General features: G+C 30.5%; 1 protein-coding gene across 2 annotated transcripts; it reads left to right on the top strand.

Moving 5' to 3' along the window:
• Positions 1–17912: 17912 nt before the first annotated feature.
• On the top strand, positions 17913–21701 carry LOC106772908 (BTB/POZ domain-containing protein At5g48800). Of its 2 annotated transcripts, XM_014659538.2 has the most exons (5): positions 17913–18188; positions 19356–19422; positions 19533–20699; positions 20907–21484; positions 21589–21701. In XM_014659538.2, exons 1-4 carry the CDS (start codon positions 18124–18126, stop codon positions 21438–21440), a joined length of 1833 nt encoding a protein of 610 aa, XP_014515024.1. In that variant the 5' UTR covers positions 17913–18123; the 3' UTR covers positions 21441–21484; positions 21589–21701. The 2 variants fall into 2 exon arrangements, with proteins under 2 accessions (XP_014515024.1, XP_014515023.1); XM_014659537.2 differs by having other exon boundaries at positions 20907–21701.
• Positions 21702–22531: the final 830 nt, after the last annotated feature.

The following is a 22531-nucleotide window of genomic DNA, read 5'->3' as shown; positions in this document are numbered from 1 at the left end:
TTTTTTCTTTTCTTCTTATATTATAGTGTCAGAATTATATAATGACTTTCACACTAATATCTCAAATTCTTTTTATTCTTCCCTTCAATGAAAACCTTACTCCAAATTTGCCATCCAAGAAGAATGATGTTTCTAATTCGCATATTTCCCATGAAGGTCATGAAAAAGACCATTATGTTGCAGAAGGACATGGTAGAAATAATGGAGGAAGAGATTTCCATGATAAGAAATTTTGCACTTGAACGCATCAATATGTTATTTTAAACATGGTTTTCCATGAGGATTCTAAGACAAGTCTACCTGCATGGCTAACAATGCTGCATCTGGTGATCTTCTTTCTAATTCTTTTACAAATAATGCCTCTAACCTTCCTAAGATCTCACGGCCAGTGCCTACTTTTACTAAAAAGCACTATCATGACATTATATTGCAACAATACAAATCTCCTAACCATACAACAAATTCGGTTTTCACTCCTTCCGTTAATTCTTCTTTCAGTTCTTCTTGTGTTATTCCAAGTAAATTATCTTCTCAATGGTTTCTGGATACAGGTTTCACTAATCATATCACTTTTATATTTTCACAGTTTTGTTACTCATAAAACTATTCCACCTATTTTCATTACTTTGCCAAATGTTGTCCAAGTTTATACTTCTGTATTTATTATCGTTAAGTTAATAGATTTGTTGATTCTTCATGATGTTCTTTATATACCTAATTTTCATGTTAACCTAGTTTCCGTTCAAAAGTTGATACAAACCCTGCACTGTCATCTTTTATTTAAGTTTAATTTTTTGTGTTATTTTGCAACAAACCTCGTAGAGGATTATGGGTTCATCTAGCTTGCATCACAAATTATACGTGCTAAATCTGTCCTATTCTCATCTCAATCATCGCCTTGTTTATGATCTTATCTATAATACCAAATCTAGCGTTGCTTCTCTTTGGCGTCTTAGATTAGATCATGTTTTTTACTATATCTTTCATATTATTTCTCTACAATATCCTTTCATTCCTTATTTTCTTACTACTTTTCCTTGTGACATTTGTCATTTTGCCAAACAAAGTTGTCTCATCATAGTAATGCAACACATTCACATAAAATTTTTTATATTCTTTATGATGACATATGGGGACCTTTTTCTATTCCTTCTAATTGTGATTATAAATATTTTCTTACTTTACGATAACTCATGTTTTACTTAAGTTCATGACATCCAAATATGCAACTCACATGCATTTAATTAATTTCATTTCATTAATTGAAACTCAATTACATATTAAACTCAAATGTTTCTGAAGTGATAATGGAGTAGAATTTTTATTAATTGATTTTTTTATCCAAAAATATTCTTTATCACAGAACATATGTTGAAATACCTCAGCAAAATAGTGTCGTTGAACGTAAACAATAACATATTTTAAATGTTTCTTGTGCCTTTACCAAGCTAAACTACCTCAAATATTTTGATGTTATGCTGTTCAACAAGTTGTTCATATCATTACTCTATTATTACATTTTAAATGCTCTTATACATTGTTATATGATAAACCACCTAACATGATTCATTTAAAAGTTTTTGATGGTATTGCTTATGTAAATACTATTCAAAATCACATAACTGAATTTCAGCCCTTTCAAGCAAAACGTTTTTGCAATATAGGAAGGTACTAAAGCATATATTTTATATGATCTCCATACTCATCAAATTTTCCTTATGAATCCGTGTTTCCATTTCATACATCGACCACTCCTTCCTCAAATTCTTCTACATTTCCTTTTTTAACCAATATACTCTAATGCAAATAACATGTCATTGTCTACTGGTATTAATTAGCATACATTTTTTGGAAACTGAATTTGGTATTAGCATATTATTAACAGATTTTTTGGAAACTAAATTTTGTATTAGCATATTATTAGTATAGATTTTTTGGAAACTGAATTTGATTGTAACAATTACAATAATTGATTTCGTTATGTTATGTTTTTTTTTTTTTTTTGGTTTTTCTCTTCTACAGAGTTGTTTATATCATGCTTAGTTAATCAACATTTTCTAATGTGATAATAATATCACACATATTTTATTATTAAGATAAGAAAACTAACATAATTGTTTCCAAATTTAAATATTCAAAAATAATAAAAAATATTGTTTTTTTATATGGGTTAGTGAGTCAATGTTAAATTATAAAAATTATAGTTTTGACTCATTCATTTTTAATCCAATATGTGATGAGTCAACATTTGTGAGTCGTTCAGCTTACTTTCACACTCCTATCATGAACAGGTATGCTAAAAAAATATAGTAAACCTATGGCCATAATTACAAACCTAATATTAGAAATTTATAATGAAAACTATTCTTCACAAATAAAAACTAAAAATAATTGATTTTAGGAGAGGTTTTTTGCCGACGGTTTTCAAACCACAATAATTTCTGGCGGTTTTTCTCTAAAACCGCAGGTACCTATTTTTATTATTTTTTAAACTTTTATACTTTTAGAGTACTTACCCAGCCCATATTATTCCCTCCCCGCATTAAACGTTTATTTATCTCATCTCTAATTCTCTGAAACCCTAAGTTCCCACTCTCATCAAATTTCATCTCAAACCCTTTCCTGCACCACAGTTTGACTTCGTGTTCATCAGTTTCGTGTTCATCTTCTCCCGCTTCTCTCAAATTTTTCCTTAATTATGTCAGTGAGTTTCTTCATTTCAATCTTATGAACCTATTTAATCATCCTTTATATTGTTTCTGCAAAGTATTAAACAATACAAAACTTATAATATTCCTTTCTATTTTTTCTGTATTGTTGTGTGCAAATATCTTTTCATGCATATAAGGGTCCCAAATGGAAAAAGAAAAAGAAAACCTAAAAATGGCGTATCTTTGAGCCAGCCATCTTAGGGCGCTATCCCCAATTATAATGGTGGAAAACTGAAAAGATGGCACCTTTGTTTGTTTGTTCCGTGAGAAAATATTACATGACCTAAATGTTGAGAAATCCAATTATTACATTGAATAAAAATGAGTAAAAGTTGAACAATGTAATTAAGAAACAAGACCTACAAATTTATTGTCTGAGATTTTGGATTAGGGGTAATGTCAATCCTTTAATTATGTTGGATCAGAGGTAATGTAATTAGGTGCTTGTTTTTTAAATCATTGAGTCGGAAGGAAGAGGTCAAGGAAGGAAAATGGTACATATATATTAGTTGAATAAAAATGAAAATTTGAGTTACCACTACATTTTCGGCGATTCTGGACGAAACCCTGGAAATAAGGGCAGTTTTCAAAAAACCTTAGTTATTTCTAACGGTTTTCAGAAAACCCTGCTATTTCCGACAGTTTTCAGAAACTCCTACTATTTCCGGCAATTTTCAGAAACTCCTACTATTTTCGGCGGTTTTCGAAAAACCTCTACTATTTCCGACGGTTTCAAAAACCCCTGCTATTTTCGTCAGTAATGTTCACCTGCGCTGCATTTACCCGAACTTTTTGGAACTGTGGAAAACAAATTTTTCAGGGGTTAAAACCGCCAAAAACCTAAAAATAACTCCTCGAAAAATTATATACTTTTGTTGTGAAAAAGTAATTCATATCCAATTATTTGAGTCTATCCTTAACCCTCCTAGAAATTTACTGAATAATTAATTTACACTGAAACAAAAATAGTCTTTAAAAAATAAACTTAATTACTTAATTACAGATTTAATTGCAAATATTGTTTCGAACATTTATGCAATAATAAAAATTGTTTTAGAGGTTGATAGGAAATTCTTAGTTTGTTATACGAATAAAAGGTTAGTTAGTTAGTTTCATATACTGATAAACAATTAACATACTTTCTATTAGTTGTGCAGAATAACTTACATGAACAAAAACTTATTAGTTGTCCAAAATAACTAATAAGACTAAAACTTTTAATAATTAAACTAAATTAACTTCATAATAACGAATTTGCTAATAAAATTGAATCTAAACCGTCTTCCGAAATCAGTTTTAATACTATAAAAAAGTTCAATGCACTTACAATGAAGCTAAAGTATTTTCTGTAGAAAAACATCTTTATATTTTATATTATTTAGTAGATTTTTTGCTGATTTTTATACAGAACAAACTACAGGTGACGACATCTACATTATGGAAGGGGCAACTTCTTCCATTCTCTCCATAATTTTAATTTGTAATTTTATAAATATTTATATTCTAAAATATATAATAATAAAATTGCATTTCACGTTATAGAATTTAAAATATAAACATTTTTTAAAATATATCATTTAAAATATAAAATTTATATTCTAAATTATGTATTTTAAAATATATTTCAAATTTTATATTCTAAAATATATAATAAAAATATATTCTAAATTATACAATTGAAAATACAATTGAAGAATATAAACTGAAACTATAAAGGTACAGACAGAAGTTGTCTAAGTTAAATATGTCTAGGAAAATTTTTTGTAGTTGTCTCTTTTTGACATTATCGGATATTACAAATTCTATAATCGGATTTTTTAAACTCCCAATTATTCTAGTTATTTCTCCAGGCTTAACGCATAAGAATTTCTACAATGTACAATAAAATAGTAATAAGCATTGTATAGGTATATGTTTTTTTTTAATGAATGAAATATATATTACATAACTTTGCATAACCGTCGTGGAAAATAATTAATATTACGAAAACGAATATACATTGTTCATCTATCTTTGGTGTTATTTTTCAAAATCATTATGTCGTAATTCAAAACAGTATTCAGTCCAAAGTAGTAGATAGAAGGAACCATTTCAATTTAGTTTTCATTGTCTATTTTACAGTTGTATTCAAATTGGATAATTTTTTTTACAATTTATTTCAATTATTAAAATTCAGTTATCTTTTTCAACAATCCTATTTTCTACATTACAATTTTAATAATTTATTTAAATAGTTATAACTAAAATATAGGGTGTTGCATTTGGAGTTGAACACTATCTCTAATTTTGATAATGTTTCCAAAGTATTATAGGTAGGGGTCTATTTGAGTGATCTACATCAATGTTTGGTCATTTGTCATCATCTCCATAATTTGAGTGTGATGGATAATTAAGGTGATCATTTAACTTTTCAAAAATACAATCTAGATTCAATTTTGACTCAATACAATAATATAAATCTATAATCTAAATATAGTTTAATTAGATCATTTTCATTTTGAATTTTTTTAATTTAATTACATATTAGTATTGACCTACTTCAAGATAGACATCTCATAAAAACTTTAGTAAAAAATTGAAAAATATGCTTAGTTTAATCTATCTATAACAAAAAGTTTTATGCTGTTGTTATGGATCCGCAAATTAATTTTTTTATCAGTAATGTTATATTGTTAGTAAAAAAGAGGTTAAAAGCAAAATTTCTTCCATGTTTTTTTTTTTTAAATCCATCAAATCAATCTTTTTTTTTTTTAAATTGTTAATAAAAAGATAATGATACTTTGACAATATTTTTTTAACAATATTTTAACATTATTTATGTATTATTCTTTGATTGATCTATATTTCTGTTTATGATTATTATTATTATTGATTGTGAATTAATTTTGGATCAGTTACAAAATTAAACATATTAAAATATTATAAAAATATGTTGTTAAAGTATCTTTATACATCAAAAAAAGTTGAACTATCAACCTTTCTCACTTTTGACGTTGTTTAATGAACAATTTTCAAGTACTTTATCTTTCATGTCGTAAAAGGTGGTTACGTTTCATGGTACTTCACATGGAGGGGTTCATTGCAATGAGAAGTTCGTTCATTGCAATAAGGGATCGTGAAGAGGAGCAAAGAGTAAAAACAAAATTGTGAACAAACAATTAGGTTCCTTTCTTTATTGGTGTCTCAATTGAATCCTTATTTTTGTAAAATTGAATTAAATAGGGTCTTTCCGTCAAATTATGATGACACAGTTAAAAAGGGTATGTTGATAGTGTAATTTTTTTATTACGTGACATTAAAAACGTGACTGAATTGTATTTTTTTAATTTTTAAATTAAAAAATGAAATATAGAGAGTATACTTCATTTTTTAATTCAAAAATTAAAAAAATACAATTCAGTTATGTTTTCAATGCCACCTAATAAAAAAACTACACTGTCAACATACTTTTCTTAACGGTGTAATCTCAATTTGACAGAAATACCCTATTTGATTTAATTTTAAGAAGATAAAGACTTAATTGAGACGCCGAAAAAAGAAAAAGAAATCTATTTGAAATTTTGAATGAAAATATAAGACCTATTGAGACATTAATTTTTTTTTTAAATAATAAAACTGAGTAGTGTAAACATCATTTATGAGTCATTAATATTCTGTTAACTAATTGTGGTTTTATTATAATATTTTATTTTCTTAATAAAAATACATAATATTAATAATAGTCGTACAATTTTTTGTGTTATCTTATGTATATATAATTTTGTGTTCTTTATAATACCCTAGAAAGTTTCCTACTTCAACCGTGGTCTGGACCACCACCATTAACAGATTATACACTTGAGCACTTTGACTTGCAACCTAAACCTAAACTTGTTTTTGTTTTGATGTACAAGAAATGAATAGAATAGATGTGAGTATAGTGGAAGATATTATATCATATCTTATCAAAACCATTATGTGATGTAGGAACATTTGAGACCCTACTTCATTAACTCTACTAGTGTCCCACAATATAGGTGGTGGGCAATCATAAATTTTAATATTATGGTGAAAGTTGCCATGCCCATCTCTATCCAAAAATTTCAGTCTTCTTTCTCTTTTCTTCACCTTTATCTGCTGCTTTCTTTAATGTGGAAAGGGAAATCATTTGCAGAAGCACAAAACCAACAAAAATTTCTTATATTCCTTTACAAAAGTTACTATTCGAGTTTCCCTTCTCTAAATCTGAAGTCAAATTTGTTAGAAGTCTCACATTGATTTAAAATAAGGTCAAATTATAATATATAAGTGAGATACAAGTCTTGTCATATAAGTTGATTTTATAGGATTGAGTTACACTTAAAATTAATTAGTTTTGTAAAATTGAATTAGACTTAAAGTTCATTTTTAATAAATTAACAAAAAAAATTAAATATTTTCCCTCCCTCCTCACCTTTTCTTGCTTTTTCCTAGCTCTAATCATCCTTCAATTTTACTTTGGAAAAGTTTTGCAATAAATATGAATATTAGAAAGATTAATTATGTTTTCTTCGAACTATTATAAAAATTTATTTTCACATTTTCAAATTAAATTATAAAATATTTTTAGTTTACTTTGAAATTTACAAAAGTTAGGTATTTATTAAACTATTTTTCATGTAACAAATAAAATTTTAAAATTCTATAGTAAATTATAATATAATATTCACATGCAAGTTATTAAAATTAATATTTTATATCACTTTTATAAAATGAAAAGATAAAATATTTTCTAATTGATTCAATTTTTTTATATTAATTAAGAAAAAAATACATACTTAACGGGCATGTTAAAATATAAAATAGTTATTTTTTCTTAAATATAGAACTCTAAATAATAGTTAATACCAGTTAGCTTTTACTTGGTTTCAAACATAAGTTTTCTTCCATGAAATATTCTTGCAAATATTGGTTCCTTACATGAATTGCTCATAACGCATGAGCGAAAAATGTGTTGTCACTGTTACACCAATCGAGTAGGTTTCTGATCAAAGTATTTTCAGGCAATTTCTTTAATCTTTCATTTTACTTTTACATAAAACTGAAAATTTTGTTAAGAAATTATCAACCGTTTGAAACTTTTTTATATAACAATAAAAGTTATCATGACCTAAAAAAAATTATTTCTTAAGAATTTTAATTATAATACATTTTTTATTTTAAATTTTGTTAGAAATATACACAGAATAAAATCAAGAATACGAACCTAACATACTAACAGACTAAATTCTAACAACTATATTTAACAAAGTTTATGTTTATAAATTAGAAGAAAAATCTGTGAAATAAATACATTGTTCATGTAACGTCCCGATAACTTGCAGGAAATATTGACTGCCCCACAGATCAACACTATATGGATTAGACTACTAAAAAGCAAATGCATTTATTGATATGAGTAGCCAAATTAATTTCTTTAAGCTATCATTCAACAGTATAGTCTACCTATACACTCTCTAGATCCCTCTCATTCATATGTATGTTCGATTCGTCCATATGTCCCTTTCACTCGAAGCCTGTCAGGAGCCGCTCTTTGTCGGTGTCTCTTGCACCGAGATTACTCCCTGTCCTCGTCAGTGCCCGGATGTCACAGTTCCAAAGATTATCGTGGGTGGCAACAATAAAGACTACACTGAAGATGTAAGCTAACACATTATTGCCCATGGAAACGATCGTAATGAAGGATGTCTATTGTGGAATCGATTCATGATCATGCTTGCTAGTGATGGACAATTATTAGAACTCAAGAACATGCACATGACAAACATAATACAATAAATATAGTATTATTTTAATAGCAAAGTCATGTTCATGGAGACTCTTGAAAGGTATACGTGAAGTACATATTGAGTTCGTCTTGGCGTATATGACCATTCTCGGCCGAGCTTGTTTCGGTGTATATCAATGTCTTGTTCTCAAAAAGTCTAATACTATTTTTACCAGATTTTGATGGAGTTGCTTCTCCGGTGGAAGTATGAAGATTTTAATAGTCAAAAGTTCTTGTTTTGTAGTGAAGTGAAATGCACTGGATGTTGCATTCTTCCTGCCTCATGTGGTCGAGGACAAACAAGTATGGACAAGAACGAAATATTCATTTTTATTTGTTGCAACGTCGTCTTGCAATGGTCATCCCATTGAAATTCCTCAGCTCCTTTTCCATAACTTTAGGAAAGGCCTGGCCTTCTCCGCATGGCGAGCGCAAGCTTCTCGTTAAGGCGTTGGACTTCTATCCTGCAAAAACATTTCTTTGGATTGAAGACCATTTCTAGGTGGAAAAGGATAATCTATTGTTGTAGATAACTTTACCAACATATACATCCATATAAACCTCCATATTGTTGTTGTCAATGAGTTTTGGGAAACACTATAGTATTGATAACATTTTTTTAGGTCAAAGCATAATCTTATAGCATAAATTAACCCCTTTATTTATTAAGGTTGTTTCATCATCATCCAAAGGTACCACTTCATTTTTTTTACTTTGAATATACATCCAAAAAATTGAGTAATTCAAAGCCTATCGTGTTATTCACAAGCCGATCTATGCTTGACAACAGATAAATGTCTTTGGGGCATGCTTTATTTAGGTTAGTGTAGTTGGTGTCTATTCTTCATTTTCCATATGCTTTCAAGTCGTGTTTTGTATATGATCTCTTTAATGAAGTTGGCTTTTAAGTGCTTCCCAACTTCTTGGTCAACTAAATGCACATCTTTCCTCCTTGACCTTGCATTTTCTATATGCTATCAACTTGGCATGTAGAAGAATGGCAAGCTTATGGGCATAAACTTTGGATCAATATCTGGCATATCAATGAGGCACCATGCAAAATGATTAACATTCTTGTCGATACCCTTTCTATCTCACATCATGGGAGACAATTAATTGCACTGTCATCTTTTGTACACTAAGTCGGTTGGTGACCTAGTTGGTGTTGGAAATCAAAGTATGAGTCTGAGTCTCACACATTACATAGAAATGGGAAAGTGGAGTACCATATAAGCATGAAAACTTATAAACTCATTGCCTTAAGGTTTTGGGTTGAGTGTGATGTCAATCCCTTATGTGGTTGAGCTCAAGTCTTATTGGTGTTGTGTCACCTAAGTGAGCCTTCTCTCTCTATAGACCCAACAATGGTATCAGAGCCCACAATTAGTATGGTCTCTAGTTCGAGGTAAGCTTGTCCAATTAAGATAAACTTCAATAAGCAAAAAAGGCACTTGTGGTTGGGAATGCTTCCTTTAGAAAATGAGTGTACCAATGTGGAAGGGACTCACTCTTAAGGAGGAGATTGTTGGGAATCCAAGTGTGAATATAAGTCCCACATTGGATAAAAATGAGAAAACAGAACACCATATAAGGATGAAGACCTACAAACCTGTTACCTTAAGGTTTTGGGTTCAGAGTGGTGTTAATATCTTATATGGTTGGACTTAGGTCTCATTGGTGTTGTGTTTCCTTAGTAAACCTCCTCTCTCGATAGATCAAAAAGTTGTAGTGTATGCATTACTTGTTGTGAACCTTTTGTTGAACATCAACCGATTTAGTTAATTCCAAGACCTCATTTGTTTCAATTATGCCATTTATGGTATATGCCTTCAAGGAGTAAGGGGTGACTTTTAGGCTAAGGGCATAGCATTCTCAAGTTGCTTTATGATTAACCTTTATAGTAATGATGGTGTCATTCTTAATAGGACATCTCGTGACTATGTGGAGTGTGGACATGATTTTTCTCAACTTATTGAGAATCATTTGACCTATGAGTAAATTATAGAATGTATTCACATCTACTAAAATATACTGAATCGTTAATGTCTAATATGTTTTGGATGTCTTAAACACCATGATGAGACAAACATAGCCTTAGGTATGCATTTTCTCCCAACAATGGATTTTGGTAGGATTGAATAAGGGGTGATGGTACATCAAATTTCTAAAAGGTTAATGAGCATAGTACATTAGCTAATAAGTTTCCTTTATCAATAAAAATTAACACGAAATTGATTTCTGAAAAATTAGTTCTTGTTGAATATAATGAACAACTATGTATTGGATTAACCTCCCTTATGTTGAATATACACATAGGGTCCTCTATTTATAATAGAAGAAATATGGGTTAACCCAAAATATAACACTCCTCCTAAAACTAGTGCATACAAGTCGTATGTAATAAGCTTGTTACTAATATAATCTATAAAAACTTAGTGAAAATAGTTTTTTCTGCACTCAAGTGACACCAAATTGTTCATGATTTGCGAAGACGACATAGAAGATGAAATATCAACCCAGAAGACTCCCCTTGAGCAACAAATCTTGGGAGATTGCTCCATGTAAATCTCTTCTTGTAAATCGCCATTAACAAATATAGTTTTGACATCCAGTGGATAAATAGGTCATTCTTGAAGAGCCACAAATGGTAACAAAAGGGAGGTCATATTTTTCATAGGAGAAAAAATATATATGGTCGAGTCAAACACAATGGTAACAAAAGGGAGGTCAAAAGAGACAACAACGATAACTGCCTAAGAGGAGACGGGACGTGCGACACGCACGACAAAAAATGAAGCAGATCTATAACTTCAAAAGGTGCTAAGAGCGCATAGCAGCTTTGATGAAGACGTTGTTAACGACAACTAGTCATTGGCCGAGACGATAAAAAATGTTCATAGTCGGTCGAAACTGAAACTCCGATAGTGGCTGTGGTGGGTGACGACGATAGACGATGGCACTGCTGGCTGCAGTAGGCAGCACAACCGCCAACAACGACAAGCGTAGTGACAAAGGCAACATAATCTTTTTTCCTTAAAAAAACCAAACTCTAGGTACCATGTTGAATATAGTGAAAAACTATGTATGAGATTAATCTCCCTTGTGTGAATATATACATAGGGTCCTCTATTTATAATAGAAGAAATATGGACTAAGCCAAAAATGTAAATAAGAAATAATAATAAGCTAGCTAAAAATAAAAGATAAAAATTATATATCTAATATTTCTCATAAAAGCTATAGGAAAGGGGTTAGTCAAATAAAATAATAAATGTAATAAAATAAGATAAAGATAAACAAAATAAATAATAGATTAGACAAAAAAATTTAAATAAAGAAATAATAAAATTAAGAAAAGATTAAAAAAAAGATAAATATAATAATAAAGAAAATATGTTGATTCCATTGCGTTTTTAAAATAGGATTCAACATTGGTTTTCTAAAGATTATTATTCAATTAATTATTGTTTTAGGTTTTCAAATTAATCCATGTAAATTCTCAATTAATTTGTTGGTATTCTCAATATTAACTAAAATACATTTAAAAGCAAAAACTTTATAGATTAGTCATAGTAAATTTAACTAAAGTATATTCTGAATTAAATATTATTGATGTCTAATCATTTCTATTATTTTACCTCTTATATCAATTAAAAAATGAATTAACCAAAACACTTTTTTAATTAATTCTTGTTAAAGTTTTTGTAACATCCCAACTTAGGATGTCACGAGTTAAGTATAAAATATTCTTATTTCCGAAAGTTTAAGATTAAATAACATCTCAAAAATTGAAGTAATAAAAATCTCAATATATTTAATGTTAATTAAATAAAAAGATAAAAAAAAAAGTCTAAAACTTCTAAGTAATAAAACATATAAATTGTTTAAAATAACAAGAAAACTCCTTAACCACTCCAAATCTCGTCGCTTTACTCATCAACCAAAACATCTATAAGATAACCTGCTCATATATAACAACATGAGTTATACAATCTTCACAAAAACACAAACAAGCAAGGATGAACTGATAAAATAAAAATCAAAACATGAATACAAGATATTAAACTAAATCATCAAGTCAATACTATGATTCTATCACACTAATTAACCAAAACCCATTAAAAAAAATTACTTTAGTCAATCAATCTCCAATCTAATCCTTTATTTAAAAAACAAACCACACTAGACTCAAACAATCTCTAAGACCTTATGTCATCTCAAAGGTAAGTCACCCCAATAACAAACCACAACCAAGCAATACCTAAAACAAGTGTTGTCCTTTGAGTTTGTGCGATGATTGTATAACTCGTGTTATTATACGAGAGTAGATAATGTTACAGATGTAACATCCCATTTCAATAGTGTAAACACTATTAAGGAATTATCACACATGTAATAAACTAGAACAATTAATCACAAAGAAAGTATATAAAAATGCATGTACAATTATCCTAAAACATAATTATAAGTGAAATTTATATACATGGCTCTAATAAACTATTTACTTATTTAGAGAAGGTTTCTAGAATTTACAATCCAAAAGAAAACATTAACTATACTTCGAACTAAGCATCTTCACCATCACCTTTTAGAGGCTTCTTCACAGAAATATTATCTCCCTTTGTTGACACCTATATGGTGGTCATTTCAAATCATACAACAAGCCATACAAACAACAATACAAGAAGGGTAAGCTAATATTATAAAAGAATCAAATCATGCAATTATAAAACAACATATAACATAATTCATTTCCAAACCAAATCAAACATAAACATACATATGAGTTCTATACTTGACCAATCTCGATATATGTATTGATGTCAAACTATGACAAGTTGTACACTTGTAATGGTGGAACAACTAACCCCCCAAGCTACCTCATAAGATTAGTCTGTTAACGACCTATGGACAAAGAACAGTAAACAATAAACCAAGACCTCCTGCTACTCCTTACCACATGATCCCCTTCTCTACCTGAGATTGAATGATTATCGGAGCATCAGGATAACTTCCAAGGTTGAGTCCCTACATCAATACATTAATATACTTGGAACAACCATTAAGAACTTCACCTTAGAAGCTCATTTCAAACCATAATTCAATTCATACATAACCTCATACATAAACCATCACAATATTCAATATATATTACCAAACAAACCTTAACATATCAACATATCTACCATTCATAAGAAATCAAAGAAAAGAAAATGAAAAGCCCAAACTTTTAACACGACGCCCAACGTCATACTTATAGTAAGCAAGTGATGCTTAGTTCCCAAATACATCGCTCAACGCATAGAAGTCAGAAAACTCACTAACTTTGAGGTGCTTAACGCCCAAAGTGATGCTTAGCGTCCTAGAGCCCTAGGGCTCTCGGGTTTGAGTGTTGAGTATCACACAAGACCTCTCAACACCATACCAGATGACAATAACTTGTTGTACTAATTTAGATGCACCTTGAACCTATTCAAATGGCCAAATTAACTTCCTTAAGACTAAGATTGATGCAAAAACATGTTTATGGATGAAATTAAACACCACTTTGCTCATTTGTTCAGAAACAAGATGCATTACATCACTCAACCACTCAAAAACACCTATAACCAATTCTACACATTATAAACCATAAATTTGCAAACTAAGGGTCTAAACGAGTCTCAATTGTCTCAAAAACAAAACCTTAAACCTTCATTTTCTCCACAGGCCTTCTTCTTTTGATTCTCATTTGTTAAAACCCTTAAAATGGACCAAAAATAGCCTAAAACTAAACTTATCAACTACTGATGAATTTAATATCATATTTTTTTATTAACTCAAGGTCTAGACAAGTTTTAAATGACTATAAAATATATCCAAAAACTAATTTTCTCCCAATTGACTATGCAACAGTAGCAGCGTAACAAGTGATAAATATTGTTCTCTCCCAAGGAACTTGTGCAAGACATGACAATTCTTCCTTTTATAACTCAATTAGACATCATAATGCACAAAACAACACAAATTCTTTTTGATATTTTATTAAACAGTTGGTGTGCCAAGAATTTAAATTTAAAAGAAACTTCATTGGAATTGGGTTTCATGAATCATATGAATATAAAACTTTGTTCAATATTTCATTATTTCGTTCAAACATTCACATCAAGGCATACTAGTCTTAATCTCTTAGCAACTAGTTCTAAATTAATATATCAAACTATTAATCTCTTAGTCAATTTAACATACAATTTGCATTAAGTCTAATCCTAAGAATGACCAAGTTTTTGAGTTTATCCCTAGATCCCAAATCACTTAGGTGCTCTATCTATATGTCCATGTTCAAAGTTACTTTCCAATAATCAGAGACATTCAAATAACATTATATTTCCATACAATGATAGTAAATTCAAGAAAGAGCATATGAATGAACAACGATATATTGAATAGGAAAATTACATCACAGTGAATTCATATCATCCAATCCCAACGAAAGAGAAATTTAACTACTCCTAGTCATTTAGAACGTACACATTTGAAGCAATCTCTTGCAAAAATGATGTCTTGATAACTTGAAGTAGTCTCTTGAAGTTCCTAAGATGTTATCGTTTCTTTCCTCTGTCCGGAACTTTTGTTTGGAATTCAATCTTTCTTTCTATTTTCCACTTTAAAAATCAAAAGAAAATAACTAATTCGCTAAGTGCACAGATCCCATGCACTAAGCGAATATTCAACTGCAATTCTTTAACTGCATTTATTCGCTCAACGAGTTCTACTGGCGCGCTGAGCGAATAAAACATTAATTAGCTAAGCGAATTATTGTTAGCTTAGCGAGAAATGTTTCACAACACTCCACTTTGATGTATAAATTCCTGTACAATTTACTACACAGTTTCTTACTTCTAATTACAACTTTTCAATGAGGAATTACATGAATAATTACAAATTTGAGCTCATTTATAAATGTAAAATCAAATATTTTTCACACTTATCATGACCATTATCTCAAATTCTCACCTATGAAAACTCGTTTTTGGACCAAGACCAACCTACAATTTAACCTATTTCCTACTTCTTAATGCCAGATCAGTTTTCTGCCTAATCATACTCTAAAACAAGCACCTCAAATAGTCCAACCAATACCAACTCACAAGCATAAAAATCAATATACATAAGATTTAAAAGAAAACAAGCATTTATCTCCCTTTTCCAATTCAAAGATTATTCACACCAAACTTCAATTCAGAACATTTCAACCATATAACATAGTTGATCAGAACATATGCAATATCAAAAGTAGTAGTTAGTTTCTCTTACCTGGTTGGAAAGCTTAAACACTTGTAATAGGAAAACTACCCCTACCTTAGCTTAAATAACTCTACGTGTACCTACAAACCATAAAATCATGATTAGGGTAAAACTTTAGAACTTTTGATCGTTAAGGAGCTAGAAAAAGAGGTTGGATGACACATGATTCAGACCTACATGAATTTAGCTTAATCAGATAATAAAAACAAAAAGGAGTAGAAACTAACTTATTCAAAAGAAAAAAACTGATTCAATGATGTTGCAGATATCACTACTATGACCACCTAGTTAATTCTTAATCGTCAAATAGATGACTGAGGAGTTAGAAATCTTAGAGAGAAGGGAGATAAAGTCTAGAGAAAGATTTCTAGAGAAATGGTACATGTTTTAGATAATGAGGCATGTTTATAAATTTCTATTTATATTATTGAATTATTTTAAGATCTAAATAATCGGTCTCATTATTTTAAAATATCTATCAACTCTAATACTCTATTTTCTAGGTTCTTACATCCTCCAAAAAAAATTTACCTCCAAAATTGGACTTACTTGAGAACAGATGAGGATAAGACTTTTTCATAACTCTCTCTAACTCCCACATAAAGTCATATGTTCATCCCAAACAACCTTAAATAAATTGATGGTCTTCCCTCTAAGTTGCTTTGTTTTGCTCTCATAATTTTATAGGTTGTACCTCCACCGACAAGTCTCCTCTAACTTGCACATCTTCCACTTCTAGTACATGAAAGAGATCAAATAAATACTTCCTAAGTTGTGAGACATGAAACACCAGATGAAGATTGGATAGTTGAGGAGACATAGCTATCAATAAGCTACAGGTCCAATGTGTAGTAAGATTTGATATGGACCAATGAATATAGGAGACAATTTCCTAGAATGAATAGTTATTCTCACACTCATGGTAAGAGTCGTTCATAAGAAGACATGATCTCCAACTACGAACTCAAATAGTCTCATTCTTTGATCAGAGAACTTCTACCTACTTTGATATGCTTCCATCTTATGCTGTATTTGCTTCACCTTCTTCCTATATATGAATAAAATATCATACAAACCAAAACTGTTACATAAAACTAAAAATTTTCTGATAGTCCAAAAAATTGGTTTTCTTTTATTTACGTATATATTAAACATTTTATTATTATTTAATTTAAATAAATAAAGACTATATATTGTCAATTTACAAAATAAATTATAAAATAAAAAACTAACCAAAGAATAAACATTTGATATTGAAAGCTTCCACTTTCTCTTTAAGAAAAACTTTTATGAAGATATTATATTCAGGTAAATAATACATATTATAGAATGCATTGAAAAATAAAATAAGACAAAGTTTTGTATAAAACTCAATATTATGACCGGAGTCCATAAAATCTGCAGAAAAGCATGTCCATTATTTAGTTACATGGCACTGCCATAAGATTGAAATGAAGAAATATTCAAACACAAGTCTAATATTTTCAGAGAAAGAAATGATGAAATTTGGAGTAAAGGAGACAAAAAGGGTGACATGACAAAATTGTCAAAACCTGTTTAACAACTTTTGTTCCCACTTTCATTTCTGTTCCTCTGAGCAGAACTTTTTACTTTTCTCCAAAAACCTCTTTCTTAAATAACACCTACTAACACCTCTATTACCTTAAAGAAGCCAAGAAAAATGAAAAAGCACCGAACAAATAAAAAATCCTTGTGTCTCACTCACACACAATCACTGACTTTCTCTTCCACCTAACTTGAAAATTTTGTAACTAATTGAGGGTCATATCAATAGCGAATAAAATGGTAAATAGTTGTCTCAATTATTTGTTTTGTGGAGATGATTTAGTTGATTTAACTAAAATGTTATACCATGATTAAAGTAATAAATGCAGTAAACTCTAGACAATGCTGATTTTAGATGTAGAAGGTTCGTTTGATTTAAAATTTAAAGCATTGATGTATATATAGTGTATTCTGCATACTATACCTGATGAAACATGTCTATTTTACATTCATTGGATCGTTGTGTACACTATATGTATGTTTTTATTTTGTTAATTTATATATTATATAAAAGGAGTAAAGAGAAATGAGTTACGTAAAGCAAGCTGGGACCCACATCACAGGCCCATTACTTTGGACAATTGCAATCTATGCAATGAGCACCACCTGTTCAACGAAAATGGCCAAAGAATTCCCCCAACAGCAACATCTCCAACTGGGTCTCTGTCTCTTTCCACACTTCGCTGCTTACTACCTTAAACACACTGCTACTATACTTTTATCTTTCCTTTCACATTCGGTTCTGTTTTACTATCTTGTTTTTTCTCACTTCCTATGGATCGTACTGACAAGGAGCAGCTATCCTTGGTCAAGGGTACAAGGCAAAGATACAATGAATGGTTCGTTTCATCCTTTCTCAGAGTCCTTTCTATGCTTTTAATTTTTCATGCTTGCCTTTTGTTTTCCTCCTAGACAAGTTTTTGCTTGAAGGGAGAGTTTCTGATTATCCATGTTATGTCATTCTTGTTATTATCATGTGCACTCAGTAGTTTATTTCCTGTGTTAAAAATTTTCTTTCATTATCAATAGGTGATCTGTTGGACAAGTGGTCTATTTCTTGTCATGTATTCTTGTAATTGTGTTTATTAACTTGGATTCTGCTAGAGACTGTTGAACCCGAACTTGATTTTTCTATGGTTCTTCTGAACCTGCTGCTGGAAAAAAAAATGATCAAAGATCTATTCTAATGTTGTTTATGAGATAATGTAATGTATCTCATGTTCAGCAGATTATGTTCTAAGTGAATGACTTCTTGGTTACTTGGATGATCTGAATTATTTTTGTAAAAAGTGCTTTCTGTTTGAATTGATTTTGTTTTGGCTAGCATAATTTTGTCTTTAGCAATTGTTATTATTCTAAACCTAGTAATTCAATTTTTTTTTTTCATTTTTCACTTTACTTATTATTCATGAATTACAGACATTTGGGCGATCGCCTTCTTTTTTAAGATTTTTTGCTAAGGCAGGGTTGTTGACAAGGATCATATAAACAAAGATTGTTGAGAATTTTACCAACCAAATTTTGTCGGGGGATTCTGTTATCTTAATTAATCCAACATGTTCATGGGACTCTCATTTTAAAATTTGATTTTTTTTCATCTTTTGGGTCGGTCCTTTGGAGTTAATGCAACTTACTGAAAATAAAAAACATATGATGTCACCTTAAAACTGTTACATTATTTGTTCTAAAATGATAGTTGACAAAGTCGGTTTTGACAATTCCATTTATTCTTCTTAAAGGAAATGCATATGTAAGTGAAGGAATATAAGAGTTTGTTTATATGTATCTAATTTCGAAGTGATTTTTATTCAGTTTTTTTTTTTTTTATTCTACATGCTTTTGAGTGTTTATATCCTTCCAAGCAAAGTAAGAATCAATTATCTTGCTTGCTTTTTGAAATCATAATGATAAGTGAATGGTGTGCATGAGTTGTTATGATACAAAGTCAACAAAGAGGAGTTATCAAATTTATGTGTTGATTGATTCAACGCAATGACCTTTTGCAGGATTTTTCGTGATGTTCCAAGTGATATAACAATAGAAGTGAATGGCGGATCATTTTCATTGCACAAGGTTAGTACCTTCTTATATATTTTTGTTGTGAGGATTTTCAATATGATATGAAAAGGAATATGCAGAATTTCCTCCATGATTGTTCTAATTTTTATTACTTTTGCATGAAGTTTCCTCTTGTCTCCAGAAGTGGCAGAATAAGGAGAATAGTTGCAGAACACAGGGGTGATGATATCTCAAGATTTGAGCTTCTTAATCTACCAGGAGGAGCTGAATGCTTCGAGTTGGCAGCAAAATTTTGTTATGGCATTAACTTTGAGATTACATCCACAAATGTTGCTCAGCTATGCTGTGTTTCTGATTACCTTGAAATGACTGAAGACTTTTCAAAAGACAACCTTGGCTCGCGTGCTGAGGAATACCTTGAGAGTATAGTTTGCAAGAATCTCGAAATGTGTGTTGAAGTCTTGCAACAATGTGAGAGCCTGCTGCCTCTTGCTGATGAGCTAAAAGTAGTTAGCCGCTGCATTGATGCAATAGCTTCAAAAGCATGTGCAGAACAAATAGCGTCTAGTTTCTCAAGATTAGAGTATAGCAGCTCAGGAAGGTTACACATGAGTAGGCAAGCCAAATGCGATGGTGACTGGTGGATAGAAGATCTTTCTGTTCTGAGAATTGATATGTATCAAAGAGTCATAACGGCCATGAAATGCCGTGGGGTTCGGCCAGAGAGTATTGGTGCTTCCCTTGTGAATTATGCACAGAAAGAACTGACAAAGAAATCCAGCTTGTGGAATCCATCTAGCCAGACTAAGATTGATTCAAATTCCACATTACATGAAAAGCTTGTGGTTGAGACCATTGTTAGCCTTTTGCCAGTGGAAAAACTTGCTGTTCCAATCAATTTCCTTTTCGGGCTTCTGCGAAGTGCAGTTATGCTGGATTGTACAATTGCTTCTAGACTTGACTTGGAAAGAAGGATTGGATCACAGATAGATGTTGCCACCCTTGATGATATCTTGATTCCATCTTTCAGGCATGCAGGTGATACCTTGTTTGATGTTGACACAGTTCATAGAATTTTGGTAAATTTCTTTCAGCAGGATGATAGTGAAGAAGATCCAGAAGATGCATTTGTTTTTGAATCTGACAGCCCTCGTTCACCCTCCCAAACTGCATTAGTCAAAGTGTCAAAACTAGTGGATAACTACCTCGCTGAAATAGCCCCCGATGCAAACCTGAAACTTTCCAAGTTTTTGGTCATTGCAGAAACCTTGCCTGCACATGCCCGCACAGTTCATGATGGTTTATATCGCGCCATTGATATTTACTTAAAAGTATGTTTTATTGTTTCTGCTTCATTATATGTGTACAACAGTTTTCTACTTGCAGTGAACAATAGTTTAACCTGGAAAGGAGTAACATGTTATTCCTGAATATAATCTAAAGAATATTCACTCTTAATGTCTCTTATTCTCTAATATACATATATCACTTGTAAAATTGACATTTTTGTTCTAAGCTGATACCTTATGAAATTTCAGGCACACCAAGGTTTGTCAGATTTGGACAAGAAAAAGCTATGCAGATTGATTGACTTTCAAAAGCTTTCTCAAGAAGCTGGAGCACACGCTGCGCAAAATGAGCGTCTTCCTCTTCAATCAATAGTGCAAGTTCTGTATTTTGAACAGCTAAGACTTAGAAATTCTTTGTCCTGCTCCTACGGGGAAGATGACCCCAAGCCAATACACCAGTCATGGCGCATAAGCAGTGGTGCACTAAGTGCCGCAATGTCTCCACGAGACAACTATGCATCACTGAGACGCGAAAACCGTGAGCTTAAACTTGAATTGGCACGTCTAAGAATGAGACTAAACGATCTGGAGAGGGAGCATGCTTGCATGAAGAGGGATATGGCTAAGTCCGGATCGCGTAAATTTATGAGTTCTTTCTCCAAAAAAATTGGTAAGCTCAGTCTTTTTGGGCATAGTTCTTCTCGAGGATCAACTTCTCCATCAAGGAATTCTCATAGAACAGATTCAAAGGTGATTGAGAGAACCTGTGCCAGCACAGAGTAGGCAAAAAACTGTGTAGCTATCATTTTCTTATGCATGCGGCAATTGTAAGTTATGCTCATGATCACATATTCACCACTTTTTGTTTACTTTTGTTCCTTTTTGGTCACCTTTATGTCAGTACAACCACAAGTTTTATTCTTGCTTGCAGGTTCACTTTTACGGGGATTGCGCCACTAGCTTTGTTGTGTGACTAGATATATTATGTATGTATAAAGTGCTCACGTTTACTCAAGTATATGTGAGCAAATTTTCGGGATGAAGGAAAAAAACAAACTAGTTAAAAGAAGAGAACTATTTTCAGACAAAATACGGTAACACAGATTTTTTTAACACGGCACATGACACACGTATACGCATACATAAAGGTTCCACATACAAATATAAATATATATTAATTTTATTTATTTATGGAAAAGGACAGGTTATTTGGATTTTTATTTGTTTATTATTATAATTATAATGCATTCATGTAGTTTTGAAATTATTAGATTTCAAATTTCTAAAAACAATAAATTATATAGAATTGCCAATATAGTTTTTATTAAGAGTAATGGTATCATCTCCTATTTTTACATTTATTTAATATAGTATAAGGGTAAAATGATTATAAAAAGTGTAAAATTTTATATTTTTTCAAAAAAGAAAAAAATAAAAAGTAAGTAAGGATGATATCAAATTAATATAAAAATTTAGGTGTGTCAAAGAATTATTATTTTTTTCATTAACTTGTGAACATTAATTGTTGTTATTCTTCTATCATTGAACCATTAAACAACTCAAAACTTAACTTTCATAAATATAATATAAGATGTAATTGAAACAAAATTTACAATTAGAAGTTGAAACAAAATTTACAATTAGAAGTTGCATACCTAAAAATATATTGTGAAATGTTCTTGATTTTTCCTTTTAAATACATTAGAAGATTTTTTTTTTACACAAAATATTTTTAGTTGTGCTACTCATATTTTTTCTTTGTTTACAATGAGGATTTTTAATTTTTTTTTAATTCTAGAAACAATTACATAAAGTTATATATGTGTAAAAATTGGATGTGGAAGATAAAGTTCAGATTGTTCTTTGCTCTTATT

This window comes from Vigna radiata, chromosome 9 (assembly GCF_000741045.1).
Source record: "Vigna radiata var. radiata cultivar VC1973A chromosome 9, Vradiata_ver6, whole genome shotgun sequence".
Taxonomy (NCBI): domain Eukaryota; kingdom Viridiplantae; phylum Streptophyta; class Magnoliopsida; order Fabales; family Fabaceae; genus Vigna; species Vigna radiata.
Note: the sequence above shows the minus strand (reverse complement) of the source record. Positions and strands in the feature narration are given on the sequence as shown.